Genomic DNA, 13,769 nt, shown 5'->3' with positions numbered 1-13,769 from the left:
ACCAGCTAAGAGGCAAGAAAGTTTAAATACATATTGGGGGCCGCTAACCCTACACAACCTTTTGGAGTCTGGAGGGTATCCAAACTAAGCGAGGGGATACCTCCCTGCCAGTAAAAGAATCTAAGTATGCCATCTAGCACATCTCTACTGGAGATACATGGAAAATGTACAGAAACTTAGGCAGGAATATAATTTTAAACAGGTCAATCATTTTAAACAGGTTAATCCTGGCAACGTAAGCAGCATGTGATGACAGGACTTCTGTTAAGGATAAGTAGACGTCAGCAATGGACCTACATGAAAACTAATAAATTGACTAACGTGCAAAAAAATCATGACTCCCAGATATATCTGAGAAACAATCTGGATAGAAATCAGTGGCAGTGATACTGGGTGATAATTTAAGGTTAAAGAGAAGCAGAGCCAATTTATTCCAGTTGACCTTGAGACCAGAAAAATTATCAAACTCTCCCACCAAGCTGAGAAGGGAAGTCAGGGAAGGACCATTTTCAGAAAAGTATTGTTTGCATGGAGTTATGCAGTAATTCCATTTCCTAAACTGTGGACCGAGATTAATTTTATTGAGGAGTTCCCACAGGAACGTCTATTCAACAGAATCAAAGGCTTTATATAGATAAAGGGAAAGTATAAATCCAGGGGAAAGATCAGCTTCTGAGGCAGCAATATGAAGATAGGGATGCTGTAAATGAATATCTGTTGCCTGTCCTGGAATGAAGCAAGTTTGGTCGGGCAGATTTTGCATTATTTCTGGAAAGCCCTTGAGGCCATTGTTGTGCTTCTGGAAGTCCATATAAAACCATGATGGAAATATATAACCCCCACACACACAGAGGTATGCAAAAGATCCAGATGCAAACAAATTTAAGTATTATTGCAACAAAAGATGGTAAAGTTGAGGTGGAAAGCGACTTGGTAAAGACGTTTCGGCCAAACCTCGGCTTTTGTCACGGTCGCTGTAAGACGATATCACTGGTATGGGTTGTCCGCCGGATATTCCCTGTGTGTTTTTTTTCATATAAAACCATGGGCAAGTGACAAAAGGAGGAATCCTTAATTTGTTAGCACAATGCCTTAACCCCTTCCCGCTCCTTGACGTACTATTACGTCATGGCAGCTGTATCGTTCGCGCTCCATGACGTAATAGTACGTCACGGGAGTAACGGCCGTTTCGGCCGTCCTCCCGACACATACAGGAGATGTGACAGCTGCTGTCTTGTTCAGCAGCTGTCACAGCTCCTACAGCGGGGACCGATCGCTGTGTCCCCGCTGATTAACCCCTTAAAAGCCGCGTTCTATAGAGATCGCGGCTTTTTAGGGGTTAAGCTGCCATCGCCGGCCTACTACGCGATAGCGGCCGGCGATGGTGACTATGGCAACCGGACACCAAACAATGGCGTCCGGCTATGCCATAGACGGAAGCCTAGTGGGTCCTGACAACGTTAGGACCCACTATGCTTGCTGTCAGTGAGTAGCTGACAGTTCTAATACACTGCACTACGCATGTAGTGCAGTGTATTAGAATAGCGATCAGGGCCTCCTGCCCTCAAGTCCCCTAGTGGGACAAAGTAATACAGTAAAAAAAAAGTTTAAAAAAGATGTGTAAAAATTAGAAAATAAAAGATTTAAAAGTAATAAAAGTAAAAATCCCCCCTTTTCCCTTATCAGTCATTTATTATTAATAAAAATATATAAACAAACAAATAAACTATACATAATTGGTATCGCCGCGTCCGTAACGGCCTGAACTACAAAACTATTTCGTTATTTATCCCGCACGATGAACGCCGTAAAAGAAAATAATAATAAACCGTACCACAATCACAATTCTTTGGTCACTTCACCTCTCAAAAAATTGAATAAAAAGAGATCAAAAAGTCGCATGTACCTAAAAATGGTACTGATCGAAACTACAGTTCGTTACGCAAAAAATAAGTCCTCGCACGGCTTGATTGATTGAAAAATAAAAACGTTATGGCTCTTAGAATAAGGTAACACAAAAAGTGAATGATTGTTTACAAAACGTATTTTATTGTGCAAACGCCATAAGACATAAAAAAAAACTATAAACATATGGTATTGCCGTAATCGTATCGCCCCGCAGAATAAAGTGAATATTTTATTTATAGCGCACGGTGAACGCTGTAAAAAAAAAGAATAAAAAAAGAATAGTAGAATTGCTGTTTTTTAGTCACCACGCCACCTAAAAATAGAATAAAAACTGATCAAAAAGCCGCATGCACCCCAAGAAAACTACAATGGATTCCTCAAGGGGTCTAGTTTCCAAATTGGGGTCACTTTTGGGGGGTTCCCAATGTTTTGGCACCACAAGACCTCTTCAAACCGGACATGGTGCCTAATAAAAAAGAGGCCTCAAAATCCACTAGGTGCTCCTTTGCTTCGGAGGCCGGTGCTTCAGTCCATTACCGCACTAGAGCCACATGTGGGATATTTCTAAAAACTGCAGAATCTGGGCAATACGTATTAATTTGCGTTTCACTGATAAATCCTTTTGTGTTATAAAAAAATGGTATAAAGAGGATTTTCTGACAAAAAAAATAATTTAAATTTCACCTCTACTTTGCTCTAAATTTTTGTGAAACACCTAAAGGGTTCATAAACTTTCTAAATGCTGTTGTGAATACTTTGAGGGGTCTAGTTTCTAAAATGGGGTATTTCATAGGGGTTTCTAATATATGGGCCCCTCAAAGCAACTTCAGAACTGAACTGGAACCTAAAAAAATAAATAAATGAGGCAATACTTCGCTTCTTACATTATACTGATAATGAGCCGTGCCCACCCCGAGATGACCCCAGTTTTGACCGTTTGTATAAACGGAGACCCCTATTAGACCGTTCCAGTGCCCGGTTTTCCCAAGCATACACCCCTGAGAAGTGTATTTCTATTGAAGAGTCCCTGGTACATTTTAAAGGGAGGGTTCAATTCCGCGAGTACCTGCCGGGTAAGAGGGCAAGGTATGGCGTGAAGATGTATAAGCTGCGAGAGTGCATCAGGGTATACCTACAGGTTTAGGATATATGAAGGAAAGGCCACCCCCAAACCAGACAGCATCCTGGACTACAATAGGTACATGGGAGGGATGGACTTGTCAGATCAAATCCTGAAGCCCTACAGCGCCATGCGGTGTGGTATAAGAAGCTCGCCGTGCACATCATACAGATGGCATTGTACAATGTGTACGTGCTACGTCGATGTGCAGGCCAGATGGGAACTTTCCTGGAATTTCAAGAGGTGATTATCAAGAACCTAATCTTTAGGGACCAAGAAGGGGGGGCACCCAGTACTTCTGGAAGCGGGGCCACACGCATCGTACCAGGGTGGCAACACTTTCCAGGGGAAGTTCCCCAAACTGGCAAGAAGGGAAAAAGTCAAAAGAGGTGCAAAGTCTGCTATAAGAGGGCGATAAGGGATGACACAATATATCAATGTGACACGTGTCCCGAATAACCAGAGCTCTGTATGAAAGAGTGTTTTAAAATTTATCATACATCCCTTGGTTTATAATTTACCCCAATTTTACTTACCCTGATGCACTCCGCACAGCTTATCCCCCCTCGTCTTTCCCCTCTGAGCTGTGTGCCCAGGCAGCTGATAACAGCCACATGTAGGGTATTGCCATACCCGGGAGAACCCACATTACAGTTTATGGGGTGTAGGTCTCCGGTCAAAATGCTCACTACACCTCTAGATGAATGCCTTAAGGGTGTAGTTTTTAAAACGGGGTCACTTCTTGCGGGTTTCAACTGTACTGGTACCTCAGGTGCTTCTGCATACATGACTTCGCACTAGAAAATCCCCAGTAGGCCAAATGGTGGTCCTTTCCTTCTGAGCCCTCCCATGGGCCCAAACGGCAGTTTATCACAACAAATGGGGTATTGCGGCCCTCAGAACAAATTGCGCAACAGAATGGGGTATTTTATTTCTTGTGAAAATAAGAAATTTTCAGCCAAAACTACATATTATTTGAAAAAAATAATTTTGTTTTCATTCCCAGCCCAATTCAAATTAGTTCTGTGAAAAAACTATGGGGTCAAAATAGTCACAACACCCATAAATGAATTCCTTGAGGGGTGTAGTTTCCAAAATGGGGTCATTTGTGATTGGTTTCTATTGCTTTGATAGCTCTGGGGCTCTGCAAATGCGACATGGCACCCGAAAACCAATCCAGCAAAATCTGGACTCCAAAGAACAGACAGCGCTCCTTTCCTTCTGAGCCCTCCCATGGGCCCAAACGGCAGTTTATCACCACAACTGGGGTATTGCCGCACTCAAGACAAATTGGGCAACAAAATGGAGTATTTTATTTCTTGTGAAAATAAGAATTTTTGAGCTAAAATGACATATTATTGGAAAAAATATATTTTTTTTTAATTCCCAGCCCAATTCAAATAAGTTCTGTGAAGAAACTATGGTGTCTAAATGGTCACATTACCCATAAATGAATTCCTTGAGGGGTGTAGTTTCAAAAATGGGGTCACTTCTGGTGGGTTTCCATTGCTTTGATACCTCTGGGGCTCTGCAAATGCGACATGGCAGCCGAAAACCAATCCAGCAAAATCTGGACTCCAAAGAACACACAGCGCTCCTTTCCTTCTGAGCCCTCCCATGGGCCCAAATGGCAGTTTATCACCACAAATGGGGTATTGCCGCACTCAGGACAAATTGGGCAACAAAATGGAGTATTTTATTTCTTGTGAAAATAAGAATTTTTGAGCTAAAATGACATATTATTGGAAAAAATATATTTTTTTTAAATTCCCAGCCCAATTCAAATAAGTTCTGTGAAGAAACTATGGGGTCTAAATGGTCACATTACCCATAAATGAATTCCTTGAGGGGTGTAGTTTCCAAAATGGGGTCACTTCTGGTGGGTTTCCATTGCTTTGATACCTCTGGGGCTCTGCAAATGCGACATGGCAGCCGAAAACCAATCCAGCAAAATCTGGACTCCAAAGAACACACAGCGCTCCTTCCCTTCTGAGGCCTCCCATGGGCCCAAACGGCAGTTTATTGCCACAAATGGGGTATTGCTGCACTCAGGAGAAATTGGGCAACAAAATTGAGCATTTTGTTCCCTGTGAAAATAAGAAATTTTGATAAAAAATTACATCTTATTGGAAAACATTTAATTTTTTTAATGTCACAGCCCAATTGAAATAGGTGCTGTGAAAAAACTGTGTGCTCAAAATGCTAACAACAACCATGAATGAATTCCTTGAGGGGTGTAGTTTCCAAAATGGGGTCACTTTTGGTGGGTTTCCATTGCTTTGATACCCCTGAGGCTCTGCAAATACGACATGGCACCCGAAAACCAATCCAGCAAAATCTGGACTCCAACAAACATATAGCGCTCCTTTCCTTCTGAGCCCTCCCATTGGCCCAAACGGCAGTTTATCACCACAAATGGGGTATTGCCACACTAAGGACAAATTGGGCAACCAAATGGAGTATTTTGTTCCCTGTGAAAATATTTTGATCACAAATGACATTTTATTGGAAAAAATGACATTTTTTTCATTTCACAGCCCAATTCAAATACGTGCTGTGAAAAAACTGTGCGGTCAAAATGGTAACAACAACCATAAATGAATTCCTTGAGGGGTGTAGTTTCCAAAATGGGGTCACTATTGGGGGATTCCTACTGTTTTGGCACCTCAACACCTCTTCAAACCTGGCATGCTGCCTAAAATATATTCTAATAAAAAAGAGGACTCAAAATGTAATAGGTGCTTCTTTGCTTCTAGGGCTTGTGTTTTAGTCCACGAGCGCAGTAGGGCCACATGTGGGACATTTCTAAAAACTGCAGAATCTGGACAATACATATTTAGTAGTGTTTCTCTGGTAAAACCTTCTGTGTTACAGAAAAAAAAATGAATAAAATTGAAATTCCGCAAGAAAAAAGAAATTTGCAAAGTTCACCTCCACTTTGCTTTAATTCCTGTGAAATGCCTGAAGGGTTAAAAAACTTTCTAAATGCTGTTTTGAATACTTTGAGGGGTCTAGTTTTTAAAATGGGGTGTTTTATCAGGGTTTTCTAATACATAGGCCGCTCAAAGCCACTTCAGAACTGAACAGGTACCTTAAATAAAAGGCATTTGACATTTTCTTAAAAATATGAGAAATTGCTGTTTATGTTCTAAGCCTTGTAACGTCCAAGAAAAATAAAAGAATGTTCAAAAAACGATGCCAATCTAAAGTAGACATATGGGAAATGTGAACTAGTGACTAGTGTGGGTGGTATAACCGTCTGTTTTACAAGCAGATGCATTTAAATTCTGAAAAATGCAATGTTTTCAAAATTTTCTCTAAATTTTGCAATTTTTCACCAATAAACACTGAATATATCGACCAAATTTTACCACGAACATGAAGCCCAATGTGTCACGAGAAAACAGTCTCAGAATCGCTTGGGTAGGTTTAAGCATTCCCACGTTATTACCACATAAAGTGAAATATGTCAGATTTGAAAAATGGGCTCTGAGCCTTAAGGCCAAAACAAGGCTGCGTCCTTAAGGGGTTAAAGGGGTTAATCATGGTGATCACATGCCAGTAACCAAGTGAGTGCCAAGGCTGATATCGGCAGCAAAAAGTCAGGGAGAAGGGGGAACACTAGAAAGCTTGGAGTTATTCAACTCTTTGTGGAAAGTGGAACAGTCTATTAGGACGTGAATAGTTAGTGTGGTGATGGGAAGTGGTTAAAGGAACACTCCAGGAAGAACTGATAAACTATGTAATGTATAGTGCAGAACCTGAAAGGGTGGTGCACAACTCAGAAATTCAAAGGACACCAAAGTCATGCAGTGCTCTTCAATCAGCGGTCTAACTTGTATCACCAGGGCCCCAGTGCAAAATTTGTAACAGAGCACCCCATCTGCTATATGGCATTTATAATACTGACATCTTTTTATGTGGCAGAGGAGCCTTTGGGCCCTCTCAGGCACCAGGGCCTGGGTGCGACTGCTACTTTTACACCTCCTATAGCTATTCCGGTCTTCAGATTATGCACTACCTATAACTCAATGTATTATTTTTTCTTGGAGAGTTCCTATAATATGTCAGCTACCTCATTTATATATTACCACTGGCCGAATTATGCCTCTTAATTAGGAGATACAACAGAAAACGGTCTACATGTCACTGGGCAGCTCCAGGGCATTTTATATCTCTGCAATAGCTCAAGATGGATCCTGCCACTACCTAGAACAATTCTGCTATTGTGATTATAGTACTCAATTGCAGATAATCTGTTACTCTGTGTTTTGAACCTCCAAACTGGGGAGGCCACCTCTATCAACTCAATATGCCCTAACAGGGCATAGGACAAGGGTTTTAACATCGACAACCCCTTTGAGATTATTTTTTTTATATTGATACTAGTTCAACTAGAGTTTTGACCTAGCCAAACACATACATACTGTATATCTCAATATAAAATACCTTGTGGTTCAATGTTCATTTTATCTTCATTTCTATTTTCTTTATCCATTGAAAGTTCTTGATCTGTTAAAGAGAAATGATATAATAGATGAAACCCTCTCTGCTTAGCATCTAGATTGTTTAGAAATCTTATATAATAGCTGGGTCACTTTAAGTAATGCTGCCCATGCACACTAAGATTTCTTGCTGAAACATATGTTTGGTTAGACATCTCTTGGTTCGTAAACCCTGGTCCAACAACCATTAGAACAGCAGGAGTTTGATGATTCTTCTATGGCAAAAGGGAAGGATTGCATTATCACAAGTAAAATTTCCAACACGTTAGATAATCTCTTTGAACAATATAGGACAGCTTCTTTGTCAGAAGCACACAATAGTTGCGATATAAAGTCCATTTATAGACTTGATCCCAATATTAGGTTGAAATATCGTCTCTGGTTTGGCCAGCATATTCATATTCATACACTTGCACAGTAATTCTTTTCACAATTCGGATAGAATGCCAGGAGTAGTGGATATTCATCATTGAGTATCATGAGTACAATGAATACTACTAAATCTCTACTCTGATATTCCCATATTTCAGCCAGTATACACAGACTATCTATTACTCTAAACAGGTCAACTGGGCATATTTATGAAGATATTTTTCATAGAAACAAATCAAGTAATTGTTTGGCTGTAGTAGGAAATAAAACAAGTGGGATCTTATTCTGTTGTTATGTTCTCTACTTTTTTACATCTTACTCTTTGGTGGGTTTACCAAGATGTCTTATTTCGCCAGAAATAAGGAGTCATACCACTCTCCTCCATGCAGCTGTGACCCTGCCCCAGCTCAGTTTAGTTTTACTTGAAAGGGGCTTAATTTCAGGACCAAAAATTGTGACAAGAGCTGCAGCCCTTTATTCTGCTATGACTCGCTCTGACCATACATTGATGGCCTATCCAAAGCATAGCCCATATCCTTGAAAACTCCTTTATAGCTGGCCATAGATGTAGCATTTTTCTCTCCCAATATGAAGATCATCAACAATAATTGCATTACCTATGGTACCAAATTGGTTTATTCCGACTGATAGAAATTAGTTTTATTAGTAACAACATATATTGGGCACACTAAGAAAAATTGAGTCAATAACACTACCAATGTAGACAGTCACTATCTGAAAAAACAGCAATTTGGCATCTATGCTGCATCTTTTGTAAATCCTTAGCACATTGAAAAATAGACATGTTCTTCCTAGTCAACTTTTCTTAATACAGATGCTTAAGTGTTCAGATGACAGGTGCCCTTATACCGAACGAAGGCACTATTTCATAAGAAAGTTACTGTAAAAATGCTTAGCCGTTCATCTCCATATGTATGCAAAAACATACATAAATAATAACTATACATGATAATGAGGAAGTAGATAAATATTGTTTTACCTTGAGATGCCTCTGCCATATCCACATCTGCATTAGTGTGTAAAACAGCTTCAGTTTGTTCTAGAAGCAAAAATAATATCCATCATTCCAAAAAACTCTTACATAAAAAAAAAAGGAATATAAACTGTAATGAACAAGAATATGTCATTGGCAATTGAGACACCACTTGTTTTCATATCTCTCTCTGTTACCAATAGTGGTGGCATATGATGGTCAAATCCTTCTAGATTATATTACAAAAGGGAAAAATCAATCCACTGTAATGGATTTTCCAATATGTTCTAAAATTTCCTCTTGATATTATAGCTCCCCCATAAGAGGTCCAGATTTCATCATGATTTTTGTATTAGGCCATAACATCCAACAGTGTATGACAATCCAGTACAACAGAAATCCAAGAGGTGTTTTGTGTTCCTTTACGACATATAATATGCAGTGATATGGGAAGATCTTATAGCAGGCATATTTACAAATACTTACTCTTCTGCTTGGGAGGAGTACTAGACAGCAATAAACAATACTGCATACTCTCACTCACTGTTCAAGTTATGGATTTAAACATTAGATAATTGTTGGCAAATACTGCCAAGCTAATGTCTAGGTGACATCCTGAAGTCAGAGGGATTGTAGATTGTCGTAGATTGGATTCAGGTGCGTAATAATAGGGTGTGCACCTGTGCACTCGAGCCTAAGCCTGACCAATATGAGACCAGTACTAATGTTGCTTCATAGTTGGGGTCTGTGTTACAGACTTTTCATTGGAGCCCAGGAGCTTTAAGTTTTTTTTTTCTAGGATTTTTCCTCTTCATTTCTAGATAGATAGATAGATAGATAGAAAGATAGCGTTATGCCCACGGTCGCTGACTGCCGGCTTTCCCCACTCACCGGCAGCCACGACTGCAGAACTCTGAAAACCTGCCTGCGTGTCCTTCCCCAGAGACGCCAGCGAACACTGCTCTCTCCTCTGGCCGATGCCCGTATGGTGCACGCGCGCTCTTCCCCAGCCTTAAAGTGCTAGCGCAAGCACCAGGAACATTACCCCTGGCCAATCCCAGCACACCCGTGTCTTTAAGAAGAACTCTGCCCACTTCCTCATTGCCTGAGCAATATTGTGTCTAACCCTGTGTTGGTCTGCAAAGGTTCTGTAGCGGTATCCTGTATCCGTGTCAAGTCCAGTGTCCGGGACTACTTCAGTATCCGTGTCCGGTGTCCTGGTCAAGTCCCGTGTCTGTGACTACTTCAGTCTCCTTGTCTGGTGGTCGTGCCAAGTCCACTGTCCGTGACGACTACATTTACCGTGTCCTGTATCCGAGACAAGTCAAATTATCCAGCACAAGTTCCAATAGTCCCTCACAAGCGATCTTCCGATAGTCCGGAACAAGCCAGCTTCTGATTATCCAGCACAAGCCGTGTCCATGACAACGTTAGTATCCGTATCCAGTGTCCATGACAACTTCAGTATTTAATTTTTTTTTGACCAGCTGCTACTCCGTTACAGCGGAGTGGCCCAGTGGGTCCACATTCCCCACAGCCGTGACAGTTTGCTCAGGCCATGGATCCCACTGGTCAACCCAAGACGACGGTTCAAGCAGTGCAAACGGACATGTGAAATCTACGAGCATGCCAAGATCAGCTCCTGCAAGCGGTCAATTCTATTGCCACACACTTGGATCTTGCCTCTGTTGCTTCCTCCACTATCTCTAAAGTTGCTGCTCCACCTACTCCACTACCCGCCATAAGTCCATTTAATTCTGGGGCCAGAATTTCGTTGCTACTTCCACTTCGTTACAATGGGAGATGCAAGAGCCTGTCGAGGCTTCCTCAACTAATGCAAGATCCACTTCCAGCTACTTGCACACCTTTTCCCTTCTGATCTGACCAAAATTACCTTCATTGTCTCCGTACTCTCTGGCAAAGTTCTGGCATGGGCGAGCCCCATCTGAGAACGTGAGGGGCTGGAATCTTTCAACCTGCAGCGGTTCTTAGAGAATTTCCGCACAGTATTTGAAGAATCGGGCTGTACGTCTTCTGCCGCTGCTTCACTTATGACACTCTGCCAAGGAGAGTCGACAGTAGGGGAGTACGCCATACAATTTCGCACCTTGGCAGCCGAACTGTCCTGGAACAATGAGGACTTGGTGGCAATCTTCAGGCAGCGATTAGGGAGAAAATTAAAGATGAACTGGCAGGTCGTGATCTTCCTTCTACCTTGGATGCCCTAATCCTTTTGGCTACACATAACAAGAGGTTCCAATAGCACGCTCTTGTACTGTGGCCACAGGGTAATTTTGTGCATCAGTGTCCCCAGAAGCCGGGAAACTTTAGCACCTAGGGTTGATAGGAGAGACTACCCTAGGTGAACCGGTCTTCTGCAAAATTCTCTCCCAAATTATTGATTCCTGTTACAATCTCCTCTGGTGAAGAATGACACACTGTTTCAGCGTATCTGGATTCTGGAGCAGCTGCAAACTTCATCCATCAGGCCTTAGTAGACCGTCTCCACTTGCCCACGACCCCTCTGGTGAAACCTCTGGCAGTTGCTTCTGTGAATGGTCAACTTCACCCAGACCCAATTCTGTCCATCACAGAACCTTTGAAGTTCCAAGTGGGTGTTCTACACTCTGAAAAAATAGCCTTTTATGTTCTGCCTAAAGCTATTAACCCTATCCTGCTGGGACTACCATGGTTTCGCCAATACACTCCTGTCCTCGACTGGAATTCCGGAGAGATTCTCTATTGGGGATCCCGATGTCTACACTGCTGCCTGCCTAGGGTTCATCCTGTCCTGTCCCCAGTACCTTAGTCACTCTCTGGTCTGCCTCCATAGTATGCCTGTTATGCAGATGTCTTCAGCAAGAAGGAGGCTGTGGTCCTGCCTCCCCATTGTCCTTACGATTGTCCCATTGAATTGCTCCTCGAAGCTTCACCTCCTCGTGGATGGGTTTATCCTCTCTTCTTGCCTGAAACCCAAGCCATGTCTGCATACGTCAAGGAGAACCTCGAGAGGGGGTTCATCAGGAAATCTACTTCTCCAGCTGGCGCCGGATTATTCCTTGTGGAAAAGAAAGATGGATTTCTCCAGCCTTGTATCGACTATCGTGGTTTAAACCAAATCACTGTCAGGAACAAGTACCCCTTACCGCTGATCTCAGAGCTCTTCGACAGAATACGTGGGGCCAAGATTTTCACAAAGCTGGATTTATGTGGGGCTTTTATCTTGATCTGTATTCGCAAAGGTGACAAATGGAAAACCGCATTCAACACCAGAGACGGTCACTACGAATATCTTGTGATTCCCTTTGGATTGTGTACTGCTCCAGCTGTGTTCCAGGAATTTGTGAACAACATCTTCCAGTATTTGTGTTCCAGGAAATCCTTGCCCTTCCGATCTTGGACTCCAGATGGATCCAGAGAAAGTTAAGTCCGTATTAGAGTGGTCACGTCTCCAAGGTCTCCGTGCTACACAAAGATTTCTTGGTTTCGAAAATTTCTATTGTCAGTTTATCCCAAACTTCTCTTAACTTACTTCTCCTATCTCTGCGCTCTCACCAAGAAGGAAGTGAATGCTAAGGTCTGGACCCCTGAGGCAGAGTCGGTATTCACCAACCTCAAGAAAGCCTTCGCTTCTGCCTCCGTTCTTCACCATCCAGATGTGTCTCAGCAATTCTCATTGGAGGTTGACGCTTCTTCAATTGGTGCTGCAGCAGTTCGCTTTCAAAGAAACTCCAAGAGTAAGGCGGTTTCCTGTGGCTTCTTCTCAAAACCCTTCTCTGCTGCAGAACGAAACTACTCCATTGGGGCCCGTGAGTTACTTGCTGTCAAATTAGTCTTAGAAGAGTGGAGGCATTTGCTAGAGGGGGCTGCTGACCCTATTATCATCTACACTGATTACAAGAACCTCACTTATTCACAGTCTGCAAAACGCCTGAACCCTCATCAAGCCAGATGGTTGCTATTCTTTGGCAGATTCCAATTCCTACCATATTTCCATCCTGCTGATAAAAATATAAAGGCCGATACACTGTCTCGTTCATTTGAGACAGATGACTCTGAAGAGAATCCTCAGAATATCATTGAACCGTCCAGGATTTTTCCTGTTAACCCTCTGAAAATTAGAGACATTCTTCCTGGGAAAAAATTTATTGTCCTAATTCCAAGTTGGCAGGGCATTCTGGTATTCGCAAGACTCGGGACTTTATTTCTCGACACTACTGGTGGCCAACGCTGCCCAAAGATTTTGTGGAATACGTCTACTCTTGTACCAACTGTGCAACAAAGCTACCCATTCAAAGCCTAGGGGTCTACTTCAGCCTCTGCCTGTTCAACATATTGCCATGGATTTTATTACAGATCTCCCTCTTTCTGCTGGATGTACCACTGTCTGGGTCATGGTGGATCGGTTCTCCAAGATGGCACATTTTGTTCCTCTGTCTGGCCTTCCCTCAGCTCCTCGTCTGGCAAATTAGTTTTTTCAATTTATTTTTAATTTGCACGGATTGCCCCTCCATATCGTGTCTGACCGGGGTGTGCAATTCACGTCTAAATCCTGGAGGGCCCTGTGTAAACATTTGGATGTGAAATTGGACTTTTCTTCTGCATACAACCTGCAATCCAACGGCTAAGTTGAAAGGATTAATCAAGTGCTTGAAAATTATAATAATTTTGTATCTGTTCACCATGACAACTGGGTGCAATGGGCCGAATTCTCTTACAATAATCCCACGAGTGCTTTAGCTAACTCTTCTTTCAGAAGTTTTCTTCAGGCTGGCAGCAAACCAATTCTGCAATCCTGCAGGCAGTGAATTGCATGAAGAAATATGCTGATAGAAAGAGAAGGCTTCCTCCTCAGTTTAGTCCCGTAGTT

General features: G+C 42.2%; 1 protein-coding gene across 1 annotated transcript in view; it reads right to left on the bottom strand.

The window, feature by feature from the left end:
- The window catches only part of MACROD2 (mono-ADP ribosylhydrolase 2), a 1,597,693-nt gene that overhangs the window by 37,731 nt on the left and 1,546,193 nt on the right, over window positions 1-13,769 (bottom strand). The window contains exons 16-17 of the mRNA XM_075864535.1: window positions 8,906-8,965; window positions 7,478-7,540 (exon numbers count right to left, since the gene is read on the bottom strand). Of these exons, the coding sequence (XP_075720650.1) occupies window positions 7,478-7,540; window positions 8,906-8,965 (123 nt within the window). The remainder of the gene's footprint in view (window positions 1-7,477; window positions 7,541-8,905; window positions 8,966-13,769) is intronic.

Source organism: Rhinoderma darwinii, chromosome 4 (assembly GCF_050947455.1).
Source record: "Rhinoderma darwinii isolate aRhiDar2 chromosome 4, aRhiDar2.hap1, whole genome shotgun sequence".
Classification (NCBI taxonomy): Eukaryota; Metazoa; Chordata; class Amphibia; order Anura; family Rhinodermatidae; genus Rhinoderma; species Rhinoderma darwinii.
Note: the sequence above shows the minus strand (reverse complement) of the source record. Positions and strands in the feature narration are given on the sequence as shown.